The sequence below is a fragment of the Marmota marmota genome, unplaced genomic scaffold, assembly GCF_001458135.2.
Source record: "Marmota marmota marmota unplaced genomic scaffold, marMar, whole genome shotgun sequence".
Lineage (NCBI taxonomy): Eukaryota > Metazoa > Chordata > Mammalia > Rodentia > Sciuridae > Marmota > Marmota marmota.
In genome coordinates, this window is record NW_026000026.1 from 28,851,981 (window position 1) to 28,872,750 (window position 20,770).

Here is a 20,770-nt window from a genome sequence, read left to right on the forward strand (position 1 = left end):
AGCCTTTTAGCTTTCATTTCTATGCCCTCAACCATCACCAATCACCGTAAGGTGGATCAAGTGACTGAAGGCTACAGCTTGCAACCTGCATTACCTACCTTCTGACCAGCAGCCTGGTGTCCAGAATCTGAAGGCTACTTTGAAACCCTTTATAAATGACAGTCTTAGCTGAAGAGAAAGCCCCACTGGACAAAATCATGGAACTATGACTCCTCTTGGGCAATGTGGAGAAGTCTGGGCTTTAGGCCAACATCCTGGCATGCTCCAGTGAGCAACTCTAGTCTTGTGCCTCCTCCTCTGGGAAATGTTTACTCCAGCTCTGTCCTCCCCATTTCCCCACCCTCCAGGCCTCACCTCCCACACCTGCAGACACAAGTAGGCCACAAGAATGCCATTCAAGAGGCTTTCTCCATTTTATTTCTTTGGGAAAGGAAAACAAAAGTCTTTCCATCACATATGGTAGAGATATATATTTATATATATTCATATATAATTTATTTTGTGGTTGGACATCCCAAAGCTGAGTCTGAGATACATACATGTGTGTGTATGTATGTATATGTGTGTGTATATATATATATATATATATATATACACACACACACACATACATACTTATTTATTTATTTATTTATTTTCCCCCTACTAATGCCTTCTCTTTTCCCAGCCCCTGTGGCCCAGGCCCAGGTTCTGGGGCAGGTACAGTGAGAGGTGAGTGGGATGGGCAGTGGTTGCCACAGTGGCCTCACATGTAGCTTAGAGAGCTGGTGAGGACCATCCAGAAGAGGCTGTGCAGAGGGTTAGAGGCCACATAGAAGGGCACTCCTGTTTTTGTGGGGGATGCACAGCTCATTAAACAGTCACCAGTCATGGGAGGAGGCTGGTCAGGGACTGGGGGACTTGCTCACAGTAGTTGCCAGCTCTCTCCACCCTGCCCCCAAACTCTTGGGGGTAGAAGAATGAAAGAGAGAAATACAAGGGCTGAGGGCCAAGCCTCCTCTGATTTTTATTGCTGGTGAATTAGAAATTTGCTTTCTTAGAAGGGAAATTACAAGTTCCCTTCCTATCTTGGGGAGTTAGATTCTGAGAGAGCCACCAGAGAAGGAAATGACATTGGCTGTCCCAACTCCTACTGATGGCCATGCCAGGCCTCCCTGGGCAAATGCTGAGCCAACTCAGAGCTTGACAAGGAACCAAGAGGTTTGTGTTCCTCTTAGGTCAGCCTTGTTCTTCAAGTGCAATTGCATCCAACCCTCCTGGCACCCCAAAACAAGGGCCTCAGGCTCAGACTTGGGCCAGTGGAGCTGGGAAGTGGGCAGTGCACCAAAGATCAAGCAGAATTTTCTACTAGAAGAAAAGTGAGACTCTGGGGAAGAGGCAGCCTGGGAAGATGATGTTCTGAGCCTGAAAGCAGGAAACTGGGGGAAGTGAGTGAGGGAAGACACAGGAAGACATCACAGACACTCATCTGACCTCAGAAGCTGGGCAAGGGGAGTGCCTGAGAGGCAGGTAGCACTTAATAGCTGTAGTTAGAGCCGACAGTGGCCCTGGGTGTGGGGTAAGCCAAGCATCTGGGGCTCTTGCCCTGCAGGATCCCGGCCAGAAGGGTGAAGGTAGAAACCTCCAGATGACCCTTCGCAAGAACATGAGGGAAGATCTCCCTTGGACACTGAGCTTCCAGCCCAACACACACAGAGGAATACACACTCAGGGCCAGGCCAGGTTCTGAGGCCTGAACCCAAGAGACCTTACGGGGGAGGGGCTGGGCCGGTAGCCCTCTCAACCACACAGGCAGGCCATCTGCTCCTACTTGTCCTGCCAATCTGCCCAGGGAGGGATAACACCACAGGAAGGAGAGAGGCCAGGAGCCCAGGGTCTGTCGGCCTTGGCAGACCCGTGCAGGCCCCTTCAGGCTCCACGGCCTAGGAAGTGAGCACAGAAAGCATCACTAGACACAAGTGGCCAACAACAGCAGCCCAGACTCCCTGAGGGTCTGGGGCATCTTATGGCACTGCAGGCCTGCTGCCTCCATCTCCAACAAGGGGCTGCCCAGAAAGGGGGCATGCTCCCTGCTGCCTGGGCTCTCATCCCTATGCACTCTGCCCTTTCCCCATTCTCTCCTTGAGAGGAGGGTCCGAGTGACTACCCACAGGGGCAGTACTGGAACTGGGAGGGCGTGAGGGGGCAGGGAGGAGCCTTGTCACAGCTGCTCTAAGAACCTCTTTGGTCTGGGGACATGGGGCACATTGGGAAGGGAAATGGAAGGGAGGGGAGGCTGGGGACTCTGGCCTTGAGACAGGGCACTTGTCAGAAGGCCACGTGCCCAGGTGGAGGATCAGATTTCTGTGGACTCAATGCGTTCAAGGCGGGAAGGGGTCCAGGCCTTCTTCTCCTCACCATGTTGCGGGGTAGGAGTGCTTGCACCCCCTGCTGCCCCACGCTCCCGAAGCCTCCGCTCCAGCTGCTGGTTGCGCTGGTACATCTCCACATAACTCAACTGCAGCTGCTTCTGATACTCAATGACCTTCTCTTTCTCCTCCAGCCAAACGCGGCGCTCCTCTGCAAAGCTGGCGCCCTGGCGCTCCCGGGCTCTCCGCTCTGCTGCCAGCTCAGCCTGCAGCCGCCCCACCTCCCGCCTTAGGGCCCGTGTCCCATTCTCCCCTCCAGCATCCACCTCCCCGTCCATGGAAACTAAGGAGACAGCAGCTGCCACCCCAGCCTGACGGCGCATCTTGGCCTCATCACTTTCGCAGGTGGCCAGTGCCTCCTGTGGTTCGGCAGGGTCCACGGGGGTCAGTGCAGGCTTGAGGCAGGTGGCAGGCAGCTCACCTTCACCCAACTCCAGGCTGGCCTGTTTGCTGCCAAAGGAGTCCCTCAGGCTGAGCAGCTGCTCCTCCTTCTCCCGCAGTGAGGCCCGGCCCTCCCGCAGCTGTGAGCGCAGACCCACAATCTCACTCAGCTTCTGGGATACATCAGCCTGCGAGTCCTTCAGCTGCTGCTTCAGAAGGGAAATCTCCCCGGCCTTCTGGCACACCTGGGCAAGGGCAGGTGGGAGAAGAAGCCAGGATAAAGGCAGAGTTCTGCTCACCCCAACCCAATCCCCATATCCAACACCAGGGCCACCAAGCTTCCCCAGGACTCAGGCTCAGCCCTCCATCAGACCAAGCACGGATAACACACCAGCCTCCCTGCTGGACTCAGGACATACAGGGTTCATCTGACATCAGCCCAGGGACAGTTTCATGTCCCAACAGACACTCCAAAGTCAATCTGGTCCCTCAATTCCTTTCTCTCACCCTTTAGATAGTGGTAGGCTACTGCTCTGGGGTTCTCCAGAGGGTCAGAGGAAGGGGAGACAGAGGGGAAAGCCCCCAGCCCGCACCTCCCACTTAGTTTCCTCCATCCGGGGCAGGAAGTCGGCCTGCTCCTTCTGGCAGGCGGCCACCTTGTCCTCTAGCTCTTCCCGCTGCCGCATCAGCCGGGCCGCCTCTTCCTGAAGTTGCTTCTTGTCCTGCTGCAGCCGCAGCACCTGCAGCTGTAGTCCCTGCTGGGCTCGCTGGGCACGGCGGGCCACCTGCTGCAGCTTCCCGCTACAGCCCTGCCGCAGCTCCGCTAGCTCTCGCTCCCATGCCTTCTGCCGTTCCTCCAGCACCTGGGCCACAGCTGCCTCGCTCTGCTCCAGACTGCGCCGCAGAGCTGCCACCTCCTGCTCCTTCTCCCATAGCCGCTCCTCCAGCTCCTGGATCAGTGCACTGGGCGAGGGTGGTGAGCAGGCTGCAAATGGCAGGCCTCCACCTCCACCCTCCCCAGATCCCAGGTGGCTTGGCCGCCCCATGGATGATGATGACCCACTCTTGCTGGAGGCCCGCCCACTGTCAGAAGTCCCCAGGTCCTGGTAGCCCGAACCCCCACCACTGCTGCCACTGCCATAGCTGGCAGTGCCGATGCGGTTGATGTGACTGGTAGAAGCACTGAGGGGCGCCAGGTGCTGGCTGTAGCTGGAGCTGTAGGTGGGCAAGCTTGTGAGTGAGTTCCGGCCTGAGTCTGAGAGGCCGCCCCCACTTCCGCCTGCTGGGGTCATGGTCCGAGACTTTTCTAGTCCACCCTTGAGGCCACCAGGGCCCTGTCGTCCCTCAGGGGTCCCATTGGTCTGCGGGGGACACAAGTTCTGCATGGAATGGAAATTCTTGGGTACAACAGGCTTGAAGGCTGATGGCCGAACTAGTGGTTCTGAGCACTGTGCAAAAGCAAGGAAGAGCAGTGAGCATCAGAATGAGTCCTTGACCTTGGCTCAGCCTCTTCCCTTTAGCTGAGCCTTGTTCAACCCCACATCCTACCCCTGTGGGTTTCCACTTGGTATCTCCCCCAAGCCAGGTCCCTGTCCTGGATCCCCCAGCTGGTCTTGGCCTCAGGGCCCCACTCCATAGCTCTTTGGCCCAGCTTGCCTCCTGGCCCCTATGATCCAACCTCCAAGAAAGCCCTCCTTGCCCATCTCTTTGAACTACTTCCCACCCCAGAAAAAGGTTGTGACGGTCTCAGGCCCTAGAGACTGACCTGGTCTAGCTTGCCAGAGGTGGCCAGGAGCTTGGGTGGGTGGCTGGGCTCACGATACTGTGGTGGAGCCTTGTCACTGCCACCGCTGCTGCTGCTGCCACCGCTGCTACCCACCACATTGCCGCAGACATCTGTGTGGTCACTGCCCCGCAGCTCGCCGTTGAGGTAGAGGGAGTTGGCGAGAGCCTTGTCCTCTGAGGGGTATCGGCCTGGCCTCTCCCTGCTGGTCCCACTGCCACTGCCTCGGGGGCCTGGGAAACTGCCCTGGTTGCCCCCACCCCCTGTGCGGGTGCCCACGCTCTTCATGGCGAACTCTTGGGCATGGGCCACCCCACTGCCCACACTGCCCATGGCCAGGCGGGGGTCTGGGGGTCCAAGCTCAGAGGGCCGTGGGGCAAAGGCCAGGAGGGGATCCCGCCCTGGGTCAGCACGCACGGGCAGTGTCTCGAGCTTCGCCATGACTAAGCCAGGAGGGCACTGTGGGCACAGACGGGAAGGTAGAGAGGTCAGACCCCACCCCTATTCCCACCACCCCAGCCAAGTCAACCCCAGCACCACCCTGCCCCTCAGTGTCCCCTTTCCTAATGTAGAAGAGTTCCCAGACATTCAAAGTGAAGGAATAGGGATGAGTAAGAGTAATAGCTTGGTAATGGGGGCTGCCTGTTGCCCCAGGGCACTCCACTCCTCAACCTGTGCTTCAAACCCACCTCATCCATAAGCCTCCCAGACTCATGAACCTCTCTTTGCTGCAACTCCCAGAATTTAGTTCTTTACCCTGGGTCAGGGCCTCTACATCTCAGCCTCAGTGGCTAGGGAAATGGGGTTGGGAGAGAAGTACCTGAATCCATTAGGGAACCTCAGAAGTTAGGGGAGGGCCAGAGACACAATAATTCTATTAAAAAATTGAAGGCAATGGTCTTTCCCAGCCCCCTACCCTAAGGTGTTGCAGTCAAGGGTGGAAGTGGAAGCTCACTACCAGCGCAGGCTCCTCTCCTTGCCTTTCCAAGGGAGTGGGGGGCCGATGGGTCCTCAAGCCTGGGACCCTCCGAGGCCCGGTCTGCAGGGGCCATGTGGCTGACTCTCGCAGTCGGGGCTCGGCCCGAACCAGCTGCACGACTTTGGACGGGCCGACTGAGCCATCCTCTGCGAAATGGGAGGAATGAAGAACCTACCTCGCGGAGCTGCCGCTCGGCAGGTGCCCCGAGGCTACATGCACGGGAAGGAACCCGGTCACCAGGTTGGGTGGGCGGAGCTGCCCCTGCAGCATGCGCGGGTGTCGCGGGAGGGCGGTGCCATGGGCACGCAGACTGGACTGACCGAATGCAGGCCGAAGCTGCAGCAGGTGGCAAGGGAGGTCTTCCCAATTCGTCTGCAGAGGGCCTGGCCCGAGAGGGACCCCCTCCCCGACGTCAGTACTACACAGAGGCCCCCAGGCTGACAGAGGCCAGGACTGGAAGGCAGTGCTGCCGGCTTCTGGCGCTGGCCGAGCCTCCCTCGGGGCCTACATCTCCCACAGGTGGGGTGGGGGGGCGGCCTTTGCACTCCACGGTGCTCCAGAGGATCCTGCACCTGCTGAACCCTGCCAAGAATGCACTGCCACCAGGAAGATTTCCTGGATTGCCCCCTCCCCCGCTCCCTGTGGACTTTGATCCTGTTCAGTTCACCATGAAGTCAATTCTGTGGATGTGCGCCCCCTCCCCCAAGGCAGGCCTGTAGAAAGAGGGGGAGCAGGGCCTCGGATTACCTGAGCTCAGGCAGGCCTGATTTCCTGGTTCCTTTGTCTCAAGTCTGCACCTGGGAACACCTGTCACAGAGATCTACATAATCCAGCTGGACAGGGGCACTAGGGTGCTAGCAGCTGGCTAGATGGCTCAAGATGGCTCAAACTCTAGTGCCTTTCAGGCCTTTAAACCTCCTGCCCCCACCCAGGTTCCACCAGAAACTGGGCAGGAAGCCCTCCTTCTCTATTAAGTGAAGGAATCCAACCTCCCTTTGAGTGTTCTGTAGACTGTCTTCTAATGATGTCCAGTGTTAATGTTGTATTGTCCCCTCAGGCCCCCAAACAAGGAAGCCTGGTAAAACCCTTGCTCTTCAGGATCTTCAGGCCATATCAGCCTTAGATGGTGGGTAAGTTCACCGCCAAACTGGTCTATTAAATGGAATGTAGCATTCCATTCTCTCAAGTCTTTCCCCACAGGTGTGGAAAACAGCAAATTTTCACCACCCTCATCCCTTCTGCAAGTCTATCCCCATAACCAGCAGTGGCACTAAGCTGGGCAAGAGAGGCACATAGGGCACAAGTGAAGTGCAGGACGTGCAGGTACACCCACAACCCTGAGAGTGAGGCCTCTGTTGCCTCACCCTAGTATCTGCCTCCACTCCCCAGCATACTCCATCCTGGCTGCTACTCCTTGGCTTTGAAACCCCTCCTACCCTAAACATGGCCCCCTTCTCTCAACATCCCTCAGTGAAGTATAGGAAGCAGCTAGAATTGGGAGGATGGTTGCTGAATGGCCTGAAGCTTGAAACCAGTGGGGAGGCCTAGGCAGGGTTTGGAGAGGAGAAACTGGCAAAGCCTCATACAGCTGGGTTTCAGGTAGTAGGGACAAGGGAAATGTCTGGGTTGGGGCACCAGGGGGGGTAAAAACAAGGGAAGAGTCTGAGCTGAAGCATAAGGGTGGGTGGGATGGGTGGGTGGGATACCCTTAACATAATGGGGAAATTGCTTGAGAGAAATAGGTCTTAAAAATAAATTTTAAAAAGTGTGTGTGTGTGTGTGTGTGTGTGTGTATATATATATATAGTTGTAGGTGAACACAATACATTTATTATTTATTTTATTTTTAAGTGGTGCTGAGGATTGAACCCAGTGCTTCACCTGAGCTAGGCGCGTGCTTTACCACTGAGCCACAACCCTGGCCCTGAAATAGGTCTTTTAGAGAAGACCAGAGAAATAATTCTCATGCACTGAGTGGAGTGAAAGACTCGAATCTTCAGCATACAAGGGCGGTGTGGGTGGGCCCAGCCTCCAACTAAGGCAGAAGAGCCCCATAAGTCTGGGTGACAGTGTGGGAGATAGAAGGCATCTAGGAGAAGCTGGGCCCTGAAGACCAAGACGGAGGGGGGGACTCAAGAACGTGGGGGCAAGCTAGATGCAGTGGTGTACACCTACAGTCGCAGCTACTCAAGAGGATCACTTGAGCCCAGGAGTTTAATACCAGTCTTAGTTTTGGTGACATAGCGAGACTCCATCTCAAAAAAGAAAGAAAAACAAAATGTGGGATGTGGGGGCAGCTCTCAGGGTTAAAAAGAAAAGGGCCAGGTAAAAATTGGGATTACAGAGTGTGCCCTGGATTTGGCAGTTGAAGATATCACTGGTGTGTGTGTGTGTAAGAATGGTTTCAGAAAAGTAGTACAAGGGAAAAGCAGACCACAGGGGTGGAGGGGTGCAGAGAGATGAAATGGCAGAATTCCCTGCTAACAGAGGCCAGAGAACACCATCATTTAAGGAGGTTTGAAATCTCAATGTTTGTTTTCTTTTTTAATTTTAAAATCAAATATGAGAGAAACTTGAGTGTGCTGATATGCCAAAGAAAGGCACCACTAGTAAAATTAAAGATCTAGGCAGGGTAGCTAGCAAGGGGGCTGCATCAGAAGCCAGGAATGAATAAGAAGAAATCTCAGACATGATAATGTTGATTGTGAGTGACAGGGCTAATGCTTGGGAAGGTACTTTCTAAACCGTAAGATACAGCACAAACATGCAAAACCACCTTCTTTGAGATCCAGGAAAAAACAATCTAACCATAAATTTGAGTTGGTCATATGCCAATCTGCCCCACTCTTTCTCTAGCCTGTGTGTTATTTCCCACTAGCTTCACATGCCCAGAGCTCTGGATAGAAATGACACTGTCCTGAACCTTCTTTCCTTGTGCTGTACCTGGGGAATCCTTGATTGTCATTCTACAGAAGCTCTCTCTGGAGCCCAAAGAGCTTCTTGCCATAATTCTACTCTGTCATGGTCAACCTCTTGCAAGTGTTCCCTGCCCCCCTTGCCTCTCCCAAGATTAGACTGCTGCTGGTACTTTCCTCAAAAACCTGACAGGGAGCTGGAAGGACAAGGAGTTGGGATATTTTTTACTGCTAAGAAGGAATTAAGCTGAGAGGAAGGGTTGTGCTTCCTTTGTGGGTCAGGGTCTTGCACTGGCCTAGGTAACAGTGCGATCTGAAAAGAAAGCTTCATGGCATCAAACCATGTCATCGAACCACGACAGCCTTGTTTCCACACTCTGCCTCTATCTCTGGCTTATTAATACTCAATGCGTGTGACATTACAGTTTAAGTGGTCACAGAGGGACCTTCGGGTTACACATGAAAGTCCCTCCAATCCATAGAAACCACCTCGCTCCTCACCACCTGTATTCCCCCAAAGCTAGAACACTTGAAGTCCCAGAGGCTCCCAAGTCCAACTCAGTCCACCCCCTAAAGATCTCAGCAGCATCTCCTGCCAGCACCTTTGCTGAGTCTTCTCAGTGGCCCTTCTTCTGCACCCCCTTCTTGAGCTGCAGCCAAGAGACTCTTTCTAAAGGGCAAAGCCATTCATGTTCTTACTCTGCCCAAATCCTTCCATGAGCTGGGTCAAGTGCAGAAGATGGAGTTCTGGCTCCATCAGCTCCAAGTGTAAATCACAGCTCGACTGATTGGAGTGGAACCAAATGTAGGTTGTTTCACCTCAGATTCTCACATTTACCTTGCAGGAATTTTAAGAAGCAAATGTATTAAGGGCAAATTGCTTGATACTCCTCTTGGTCCCCAGAATCAAGCAGAGCTTGCAGCAGTGTCCCCAAGGTCCCTCCTGATGCCCATCCTTTATCTTCCTTGACCTGAGCTCCTCTCCACTCCACATACAACCTCAGCTCTCTGTGCTCATCCTATAGCCTTGTAGAATCAGTCCAAATGCTGTCAATACAGCATCCCTGATATATCTCAGGGGTCTTGGAGCACTTAGCTCAGGACACCCCAGGACAAAAATGAAAGAGTCCTCAGGGTTTCTGGGCCCTGGCACCAAGAAAATGCAGGGTGAATGCCAATGGGAACGCTAGTTATGAGCAATGCAAATAGGTAATGAACACAGGCAGAGAAACCAGGAAGGGCTTCCAGGAAGGACTGAGGGAGGAAAGGGATCCAGGGGCACTGTAGGGCTCTGGGGGTACAGAGATCTCCAGAACTTCTTGGTTGGGATGTGTGAGGGGAGATCCATCTTCCCTTGGAGGCATGGACACTATCCTGGCTCTGTTGAAGCCCATGTTTCAGGACTGAGGGGGCCGACAGCTCACCCCCACACATACCCGGAGCTCACACACGCGCGCACACACACGAGCCTCCACTGGGGGTGGGGGTCGCCATTCACCAGCAGCCCACAGCGCACAGCACCACAGGCCATCCGCAGGGGTGCCCAGGGGGTCTCTGCTGTGGGGAAAATCCCGCCCGCACCTCCTAGGGCTACCCACCAACGCGTGTGGCCCTGGGGGGCGGGGCGCAGAGGGAAGAGGTGACATAATCCGGACCGCACCCCCTCCGGCCGCCATCCCCCCCCAGCCGGGCGAAGCATCCATGACATCATTGGCCTCCTCTACATTTCCCCTCCCCCGCCCCCGGGACCCTAGCAGCGGGATGCGACCCCTCCCCAGCTCCCAGTCGGGACAGACGCGCCGAGCGGTGCAGCAGGCACGGCGGCGGGTTGGAGCGAGAGGGGCGACGCGGTGGGCCTGCCTCACTTACTCGCTGCCCCGGGGTCCGGTGTAGGGTCTCCGACGCGGGCACCACGGGCCCGACTAGCTGGCGCAGCCCGAAGCCCGCCCGGCGGGGCGCGCGGCGCGGGCCCGGCTCGGCTTCGCGCCCCTCCCGCTCTCCGCCCGGGCCCCGCCCACCAGCGGCTGCGGCAAACGCGGGCCCGCCCCCGGCCACGCCCCCCCGGGACCACCAATCCCCGGGCTGGGGCGGGGCACGGTGATTTAACCCGTTAGTCTCTGCGTCTCCGCCCGCACGTGGGACCCCTCCGTCTCACCAGCTGCAGGATGCTTAATAGTCTGCCCGAGTCCCTCGGCTTGTCATTTGTCACCCGTCCTCTCAAGTCCTTGGACTTAGTGCCCTAGTCTCTCCTAACAAATCCTGTGGGACTGCGCCGTCCTTGAATCTAAGATTTTGCTATGGGAGATGAGCCCCTCTGGTTTCGAAAAAGGGATCCCAATTCCGAGCCCCAAACTCCCATTCCTCTCCGGCTTTGGGGAGGCGGCCTCCAGGCGGACTCGTTTAGATCTTGAAAGACTTCGTGGTTGGGACTCAACGAGCCTTTGCGGGTGTATCCGACCCAGCCGCCCGCCGGGTCACGGGGACCACAGGCACGATCGTGGGAAGCTCGAGGGCCAGTAACTACGTCAGCCAGCAAACCCAGAGGATTTGAAACTTGCTGCTCGCGAAGGCTCACGGTCTCCAAGGTGCAATGAGGAAAACTATGCATTACATTCCGGCAGGGTTCGAGCGCTTTCACCTTGTGCGGGGTCCCTCCCTGGTGTAAGGCCCGGCCCAAGTCCCTGTGTTGCATCCCTGAGTGAGAAGGAGCAGTGGCGGGGACTTCATCCCTGACCCAGAAAGCCAGCTTCCTTCACTGCGGGGAGTGCTCGATGACTTGGGAGGACTGCTAGGAGTAAGGAGTCAGCCTTGAATTGTGGCCTTAGCCTCGCTTAGTGTGGCGAAACAAGTTAGACCTGGGGTCAGGCACTAGCAAAGCCTGGAGGCACAAGGGTCTGAGGTAAAAACCGCAGCGCCTCCACTCTGGCTGGGATTTAACCCATTATATTTCTGCTGCGATAGCTGATGTGTTTGCTCATTCTATTTTGTAATTTTTATTTCTTGTTGTTTTAAATTCCCCCCCCACATTTGCTTTTATTTTATATAGTGGTTTTTAAGGCAAAAACCTTGTTTTTAGTTCTCCTAATGACTTCCTTTAAATTTATTTTTATGTCACTATATGACAAATCATTCCTTTTTATATTATTTATGTAAAGAGAAATATTAAATGTTTTCGAATGTCACATAATTGTATGTATTTGTGAGGTTGTAATAAGAAATTGAATGTGCTTTTTGCCCTCATACCTATTTATATTTGTCCACTTTAGACAGGATGACAGACCTTCCTTTTGCACTTTTTTTTTTAAAGAGAGAGAGAGAGAGAGAGAATTTTTTAATATTTATTTTTTAGTTTTCGGCGGACACAATATCTTTGTTTGTATGTGGTGCTGAGGATCGAACCCTGGCCACACGCATGCCAGGCCAGCACGCTACCGCTTGAGCCACATCCCCAGCCCTCCTTTTGCACTTTTTAAGCCACAATATTATTTTTTTCAGTGGTAGAAGGTTTGCCTATTATGCAGGAGGCTCTGGGTTCCTCCCAACCCTGCTTTTGGGAATAGAATTCAGGGACAAGGGTGCTCCACCATTGAGATACATCCCCTTCTTAAACATGTTTTCTCTCTCTTTTTTTTTTTTTTTAGCCCTTAGCCACTGAGCCATATCCTCAGCCCTTTTTGTCTAGTTTGAGACAAAGGTCTCACCAAGTTGCTTAGGACCTCTCTAAGTTGCTGAGGCTGGTTTTTGAACTTGTGATCCTCTTGCTTCAGTCTCCCTTACAGGTGGGATCCACTGTGCCCACCTCTTTGTACATTTTTTTTTTATTGGTACATTATAGTTGTACCTAATAATGGGATTAGTTCCTGATATTCATACATGCACACAATATAATTTGTCAGTATCACTCCCCAGCAATCAACCAATAATTAAAATTTATTTTTTACATAAGGTCTCATTAAATTGCCCAAGCCAGCCTGGAACTTGCCATCCTCTTTCCTCAATCTCCTGAGTTATCTGGGATTACAGGTGTGCTACACCATACCTTATAAAATTCTTGAGTCTCAAACTCTTCCCCTCAAAATTTTCTAGTCCTGTTCTCCTGTCTTCTAGCACTGAAAATGGTAGCAAAACTGGGCTTGTCTGGTTAAGGAAAGTAAATTGGTGCTTGTAAGGGTTTTTCTTTAAACTCAGAAGTCAAACCTCTTGCCTGTGTAAGTCTCTGGGGACCTTTGCCTATTAATTTTCCAGAAACAAAAGATGTCTTTTCAATTTAGGAAAGTCTGTTAATGTGTTCCTATCCATTTTGTGAACAGATTTTTTTTTCTTCCTTCCCTATCACATTAGACCTCCACTGTCAAATCTCTGTTCTGTTTATCTACATCCTGAAAGAGTATTTCAAGGTTTTCTTCACCATCATAGACTTAATTTCCTTCAGAGTCAAGTGTACTGTTTGTTTTCACCAATAAAACATTTGATTCTGCTATTTAATTTTTCCTTTCATTTCAGCCAATTTCCATTCCCCCTCTAATTTGATCTCAACTTACTATCTTTACAGTTCTCTGTTTCTATTTTATAGAAAATGTGGTTTTCCATCTTTAGAAGAACATCAGAAAATATTTTCTAATGCATAGGAAAACCTTGCTAAAGTTGGCAATTTTCTGGAAAAAAAGAACTACAGAAATAAAAAATATTTTGAAAATATCAGAAATGTCCAAATGTCCAAAAAGGCTCAGGTGGTTTGAAAGAATAAACCACTTAGAAAGAAACTTCCACTGATCAGATCATCCTCACCTTGTAAATCTGTACAAAATCGGGGGGGGAAGAATTCTATTCATTTTGTCAAGCCATATTCCCCTTATAACAATACCTGATAACAATACAGAAAGGAAAGCTACAAACCAACCACACTTAACAGTACAGGGGGAAAATCCTAAATACAATTCAAGAAAACAAAATGTTATTGTACATGAAATCAATAAGCTATGAGTTTGTCAAATGAGAAAAAACAATCACCAAAAGAAATCATTCAGCTGGGTGTGGTGGTGCTCACCTGCAATCCCTGCTACATGAGAGGCCAAGGGGATTACAAGTTTGAAGACAACTTGTGCAACCTGCTGAGACCTGTCTGAAAATAAAAAAGGGGCTGAGAGTGAAGCTCAGTAGTAGAGTGCCCCTGGGTTCAATCCCCAGTGCTACAAAGAAAAACAGCAATTCAGTTAGGTGTGGCGGTGCACACCTAAAGTCTCAGTTATTCAAAAGGCAGGAGGATCACTTAAGCCCATAAGTTCAAGACCAACCTGGGCAACATAGCAAGACCCCACTCCCCAAAAAATAAAAAAGAGGGCTGGGTTGTGGCTCAGTGGTAGAGCGCTTGCCTAGCATGTGTGAGGCACTGGGTTCGATTCTCAGCACCACATGTAAATAAATAAATGAATAAAATAAAGGTCCATCAACAACTAAAAAATACATCTTTAAAAAAAAAATCAGACTAAGGTTCTGAGGAATGATACTAATGAATTCATTGTAAAGAAGTGTACTTTTTGAATTACCTTTTCCTTCTCTCTTCCAGTTTTATCTTTTATGTTACATGATTGGTTTGAATAACTGATACATATTTTATATTTTTAAGTATTTTGATTCTAAAGCAACATGTTTTTATGTAAGCATGAAAAAAATGATTATTTTTTAAAAATCACAACAAATCACCAAGGAAAATCATTGTTTTGCTTTATTTTTAAATCATTTTCATTATTTATGTCATACATATGCTACATATAACCATATAAAACTTTATGCTTTTCATACATTAATGTAATATGTGGTATTTCCTATTGCATGTTTTAATTGTTTTTATATATATTATTTCACTTAATATTGTACCATAGGGTTTTCATTAATGATAAAATATTAAAGGAAAACCTGATTATAATGAATGCATGTTAAATAAATTTTTTTTAATGCATGTGAAAAATAAAACCTATCAAATTATTTGGGAGGCTAAAGCAGCAGGATTACACTAAAAAACAAACAAAAACACACACACACACACAAAAAAAAAAACCCTATCACATTAACAAACACTACTAAAGGGAACTTGGGGCTTCTCTAGAATGTCTGTGAAGTTACCCCTGATTACCAAATTGGTGGCATATGAGGCACTTTATGCTAAAATTTGGATGTTTGTACTTGGGCTTCTTATTTTTTGAGACTCAGTTCCACTACGTTGCCCAGACTAGTCTTGAATGCCTGGGCTCAAGTGTTCCTCCTGCCCCAACCTCCTGAGTAGCTGGGTCTACAGACACAACTCACCACACCCAGCTTATACTAAAGCTTTTTACAGCTGTGCTTGCTTTATGAGAAAATGAATATCTCCAAAATTGGGCCAAAGATTCCTGCAAATTACCAGTAAAGGTCTTGTGGGTTATCTAAACCAATATATAAATGTAACTGCAACGGTTATGATCCAAGTATGCTGAGGTCTTTTATAAGCTGTTTTATGATGATAAGCTGCGCACGTGGGCAAGCACACATGTGCACACACATGGCCCAGGAAAAAACAAAAAGAAAAAAGTAAATTTACTAATAACCATATTCTCCTTCTTACCTCTATTCTTTACTGACACATTTTTACCTAAAATACATGGTTTATGCTTACGTTCCCCAGAAACCCCCATCACATTTTATGTTGTTTCTATATAATTGATGTGTTGTTTTATAATACTAAGGATTCGTCGGTACCTATATACTTTAAGCCTCATTGCAAGTTATTAAATAAAATGTAAAGAGAAGCACCAGTCACCACCCCAAGTGTGTTGTATATACTCACATCTATTGTGAAGTACAGTATCTTCCCTAAACTCCCTCAAAAAACAATAAAATTGTTATTGAACCAGGGAAATTATGGTTATGTCCAAATATTTAACAAATTTTATGGAAAAACAGACTCAAAAAAATGTTACCAGATTTAATTTTTAAAAGAGCTTTTTGTAGCTGTAGATGGACAGAATGCTTTTGTTTACTTTTATGAGATGCTAAGGATGGAACCCTGTGCTTCACACATGCTAGGCAAGTGCTCTGCCACCAAGTTACAGCCCCAGATTTAATGTTTGTAAAAGCTGGTATAATTAGTCTAGTCCAAACTTTTTTTTTTGAATTGGGGGGTCGAACCTAGGGCTTTACAAATGCAAGGCAGATGCTTTGCCACTGAGCTACATCCCAGCTCTCCAAACTTTTTTTGCTGATACTGGGGACTGAACCCCAAAGCACTTATCTCCTGAGCTACATCCCCACAGCCTGCCACACCAGATTTTTATTTTTAGAAAGGGCGTTGCTAAGTTGCTGAGGCTGGTCTTGAACTTGTGATCCTCCTGCCCTAGTCTCCCAGCTGCTGGGATTACAGGTGTGTTGCACTGTGCCCTATAACCTTTGTGAACTTTTTACACAATTATTGCAGATAGACATGGTAGTAGCTTAATGAAACTTTCATTACCTGCCTCTGTGTTCTTCATTCATCACTTGCCAACTTTTCTCTCCTGAGCTGCTGCTACCCAATAACAACAGTAACTGAGATGTGGAAAAATATAGAAATTCCTGACAATTGAATAACTGCTCACTTGTGATATTTACTCTGGTCTACTTTGACATGAGGCAATAAGTACAAACTAAAAAACATTAAGACAACTGCAGCTGGGCGCAGTGGTGCTAACCTATAATCCCAGCACCTAACGAGGCAGAAGCAGAAGGATTGTGATTTTGAGGCTAGCCTCATCAACTTGGTGAGACCCTGTCTCAAAATAAAAATTAAAAAGGGCTGGCGATGTGGCTCAGTGCTAAAGCACCTCTGGGTTCAATCTCCAGTACCAAAAAAAGACAACTGCTAAGTAGACATTAAGAATGTGCCCACACATCTGCACTGCTCCACAAACTACACAGTGAACTGTGGTGTTTGGCTCCATAAAAAAATGATTAGCGGGAGCTGGGGCTGTGTTTCAGTGGTGGAGCACTTGCTTAGCACGTGTGAGGCACTGGGTTTGATCCTCAGCACCACATAAAATAAATAAATAAAATAAAGAACTAAAAAAATATATATGTTTAAAAAAAAGTGACTTGACTCACCTTATTGTTAAAAGAAAACTTCTTAAAACAACATAAGTATTAAATCTCAGTTATTCAGTTCTGATACAGTTGGAACATTAATAGTTTTAGTATTATTATTACAGATGTTTTTTTATCATTCGTTAGAAATGTAAATCATATAAGAAAGTTAAAAGGACTAAAATCTATCCAAGTAAATCTAGTAAGCTACAGGTAAAAGATTACTTTTATGTAAGTTTAAGGTTACAGTATCAGTATTTATTAGGTCCTGCTCTTAAGGTTGCCTTTCCCATTTTGTTATAATGAGTAATTAAATAATGTATTATCCCCAAATCATATATGGGATCAGGATAAACCAAGTCAAAATATTTTTTCTGTTGTGTTACTACTGCAGTCTAAATTACTGCTGGTACAATTTGAAGATTATCAAAATCTGTGTATGCAGCTGAGGATATACCTCAGTCATAGAGCACATGCTTAGTATGTGCAAGGCCCTGGGTTCCATCCCCAGCACTTAAAAAAAAAAAAAGTTATGTGCAATATACAATTTTACCCAGATACATCCTTGAACCTGTTCAGTATAAAAGGAACAGGCCTCCTTAGCACCCTGTTTTTCAAACTATAGGTTGAGAGCTATTTGTGGGTTGGAAAATCAAGTCACCATCAGCAATGAAACAAAATAGAGAAGCAAATATTAACATGTGTCAAAAACCATAAGTGGATCCTACTGTGAAAGTTTTGCTTGAGTTACCTACGTGTATACATGTATACGGATGTACTAAGTCCTTAGTAAAATGGATTTCTTACTGAGAGATACTATACAAAAGCTTGAATACCACAGCCTTAATGTAATAGGGGCCTCCAATCTTAAGGCCAGTGCTTGGGACTAGAGGAATTGGGGCAAACACTCACAAAGGCTGATGGGGCACTTTTCAACAGCACCTATAGATCCTTTTTTCTAGAAATCTGAAATTCCACAAGAACTCTTAAAGAAATCCATCTCATTAGATACTTAAAACATTTACCTTCATTCCTTTCAATAAATTCTTTGATATGTAATCTTTTGCACCTTTCAGAGCTATGGAGAGAAAACCCTTCCCTCCACTATTCCCAGGACTATTCCTGTTTTTAAGTAAAATGTACATCCTCCATCTGAGCATTGGTGAATCAACTGGAGTGAGTAATAGCTCCTTCTCCCTGTCTGGAATTCTGGTTCCATCTGGAATTCTGGTTCCGCTCATAGGAGCTTCACAGACTCAAGTGATTTATTTAATACCTCTAAACTTCTTTAAGTGTCCTATCTGTAAAATGGGAATAATGATAGCTTTTAAATCAATCTGACACGACTAGGGTAATAGAGGCACAGAGGATAGCACACAGTAAATGCTCAACATGTCAGAGGGGAAACATGAAAAAGGCTTAACCCAACACAATATGTACTCGACTTTAATTAATTTAAATGGGAAAAAATTCTAATTTTTATCAGATGAAAAAATTTAAAAAAAGATTATAATGAAAATAGCAGTACTCTGCCCTACTTATCCTCTACTTCCCCTTTTTCCACCAGTAAGCACTTTTGTTCATTTATTCTATTAGCTCCATATTTATAAGCCATACATTTGTACCACTTATAATAAAATTTATCAACTTTAAATGTCATCTACTCAAATGAAGTATGAAAGAAGGAGCTGATGGAGTGATGGATAAATTTGTGGGATACAAAAACTTAATGGTTTAAGAAATGAGGTATTGGCTGGGCATGTTAGAACATGCCTCTAATCCCACCAGTTTAGGAGGCTGAAGCAGGAGGATTATAAGTTTAAAGCCAGGCTCAGCAATTTAGTGAGGCCCTAAGCAACTTAGTGAGACTATTTCTTAAACTGCAAAATAAAAAGGGCTGGGGATGTGGCTCAGTGGTTAAGTGTCCCTGAGTTCAATCCCCGGTGCCAAAAAAGAAATGTTATTGACTCAAAACACCAATTAGACTTTTCCCTCTTCCCTTGCCCCAGCTCACCAAACATAGCCCAAATCTCTGAATTTAGCTCTCACCTCCCTTACCACTTCTCTCTCTTATTTGCCCAGTCCTTTCCTCTTCCTCTACCCAAAACCCCATCATCCTGCCAGCTTTTACATTCTCTGCCCCATCTGTCCTCTCCTCAACCTAGGACCCTCTCTGTTAGCCACAGGTCCTTTCACTCCAACATGTGGCTGTGCAGTTGCCAGCTGGGTGATTGGCCAGTCTCCTTAGGGTAATACCATTGCACCTGCCCCTACTGTGTATGGCGTCATGTTTCGCAACTTCCTTCAGGCACTTAGCATCATGCTTTGTACTCAGCAGGCTGGATCTGTTTAAATAATTTTCATGTTACAAAGAACCAACATGCACCCTGTACTGGTGCTACTGTGGTAGCCTGGGAGAGGTACTCAACTGCCTGGTAAATGGAGTGACTACTAGTAGCTTTACAGGGCAGAACATTTTTAGCTTGTTTTCTGAGGCTTAGCATAAGCTAAGCATATACTAGACCACTGAGGGTTTATTGTGTTGGAACTTTTTTGTTACAGAGTATTTTATTTATTTTTATTTTTTGGTACTAGGGATTGAACCCAGGGTCACTTAACCACTGAGCCACATCCCCAGCCCATTTTTTTGTTTGTTTTGAGACAGGGTCTCACTAAGTCCTTAGGACCTCACTGAATTACAGAGGTTGGTCTCAAACTTGTAATACTCCTGCCTCAACCTCCTGTTGTTGGGATTCAACATGCCCAACTGTTACAGGATGTTGTTTTTTTCATTATTGTTGTTGTTGTTGATTTTTAGTTGTAGATGAACACAGTATCTTTACTTATTTTTATATGGTGCTGAGGATTGAACCCAGTGCCTCACACGTGCAAGGCAAGTGCTCTACCACTGAGCTACAACCTCAGCCCTGTTAAAGGATATTTTAAACATGTACAAAAATAGATAACTGTTACGTACCCAATACCCAGTTTCAGTAATTTTCAACAAATGGCCAATCTTGTAAATTGATATTTTTGAAAAGACAAATTACACAGCTCTCCAACCATGAGGCTTATCAACAGGCCTTGAAGACTCAGGACAAGGAAGAGTTATAATGGAACTAAACTGAACTACATTGGACTCTACTAGAAGCAAGTGGTATCAAAATATACCTACACTGGGCTGGGTTGTAAAGATAAGGCACCCAGGACAAGCATCACTTGGGAGTTATAAAAATCAAAACGTTACTGGCTAGAGAGCCAACAATCAAAGAGTTCCCGACTTAAGGAGGAAAATCTATGAAAAAGGTACCGTAAGCGTGCTGGGGATATAGCTTAGTGGTAGAGCTCATGCTTAGCCCATGAAGATTTGAATTAAATGCTTAGAAATCTTTAACAATTCATGTTTAAATGTTTGAAAAATTCTAAGTTGTCTAACCTGTAAGTTTTCATTGATTAGTTGCTGAAGCAGCTTGTACACATTTAGCAAAATGTTAACTGTTTAGTGAAGTGTTCATCTGATATACTTATCAGATTAATAGAGCACTACATAATGCACAAAAGATTACAGGTTTTTTCTTCCACACTAAATATTTGGAACATCAAGAATTAGAAGGCTTCCAGAATGTGATGAAGGGATGTCCTTTTCCCAACTCCTGGCCTTTGGGCACAATCCTGAGGATGGTATGCTATGACTAGAGTTGCATTAGCTATCTTGCTACTGGATGGCAGTAGAGGATGGCAACTGAGGCAAAGGGGGCAAGAGCCCCTGGAGCTATTGCCTGGCTCTGAGACGCCCTTTCCTCTGGGGATTTGAATTACTTGAAACTTTATTGCCCTCCCCCCATCTCTGTTCCTGGGTTCCCAAACTTGCCTGTTCTTTGGACTCTCCTACTGATACTGTCTGGTTCTACCTGCTATCCTGATTTAATCAGTCATGGGGACAACTTGGCATGAGACTACTGAAAACTTTTCGGATGATTCTAATAAATAAACAGGGCTGAGAAGTACTAATCTAACTATGCAAGTCATCCTCTGCTTTTCCCTTTGCAATTTTATGTTCCTACCTCATACTGTGGTTATCTGTGTATATTTCTTCCCTCTCCTACTAGATCCTGGACTCCAGATGACCTTTTAAACAATGCATAGGGCCTTCACGTGCTGACTTCTAGTGGCTGTTGCTGATGGAATTGGCAGTCACACTTTACTTAGAATT

The 20,770-nt window shown here is 47.6% G+C and overlaps 1 protein-coding gene across 8 annotated transcripts; it reads right to left on the minus strand.

Moving 5' to 3' along the window:
* Positions 1-389: 389 nt before the first annotated feature.
* On the minus strand, positions 390-10,474 carry Lzts3 (leucine zipper tumor suppressor family member 3). 8 transcript variants are annotated; one of them, XM_048811221.1, is made up of 6 exons: positions 10,336-10,455; positions 6,299-6,358; positions 5,553-5,697; positions 4,555-5,031; positions 3,383-4,237; positions 390-3,034 (listed from the first exon to the last, which is right to left on the minus strand). In XM_048811221.1, the coding sequence occupies exons 3-6, from the start codon at positions 5,622-5,624 to the stop codon at positions 2,336-2,338; spliced, it is 2,103 nt and encodes a 700-aa protein (XP_048667178.1). In that variant the 5' UTR covers positions 5,625-5,697; positions 6,299-6,358; positions 10,336-10,455; the 3' UTR covers positions 390-2,335. The 8 variants fall into 8 exon arrangements, with proteins under 8 accessions (XP_048667178.1, XP_015337904.1, XP_048667181.1 ...); XM_015482418.2 differs by lacking the exon at positions 6,299-6,358 and having other exon boundaries at positions 10,336-10,474; XM_048811224.1 differs by lacking the exon at positions 6,299-6,358 and having other exon boundaries at positions 5,528-5,697; positions 10,336-10,473.
* Positions 10,475-20,770: the final 10,296 nt, after the last annotated feature.

Excerpts from the sequence above, each read along its gene's own strand:
- Lzts3 (XM_015482418.2), bottom strand. The coding sequence starts at position 5,624 with ATGGCCCCTGCAGACCGGGCCTCGGAGGGTCCCAGGCTTGAGGACCCA. Across the intron at positions 5,032-5,552 it reads CCCCCCACTCCCTTGGAAAG|TGCCCTCCTGGCTTAGTCAT; the intron begins GCAAGGAGAGGA and ends CTGTGCCCACAG. Across the intron at positions 3,035-3,382 it reads TGGAGGAAACTAAGTGGGAG|GTGTGCCAGAAGGCCGGGGA; the intron begins GTGCGGGCTGGG and ends GCCCTTGCCCAG.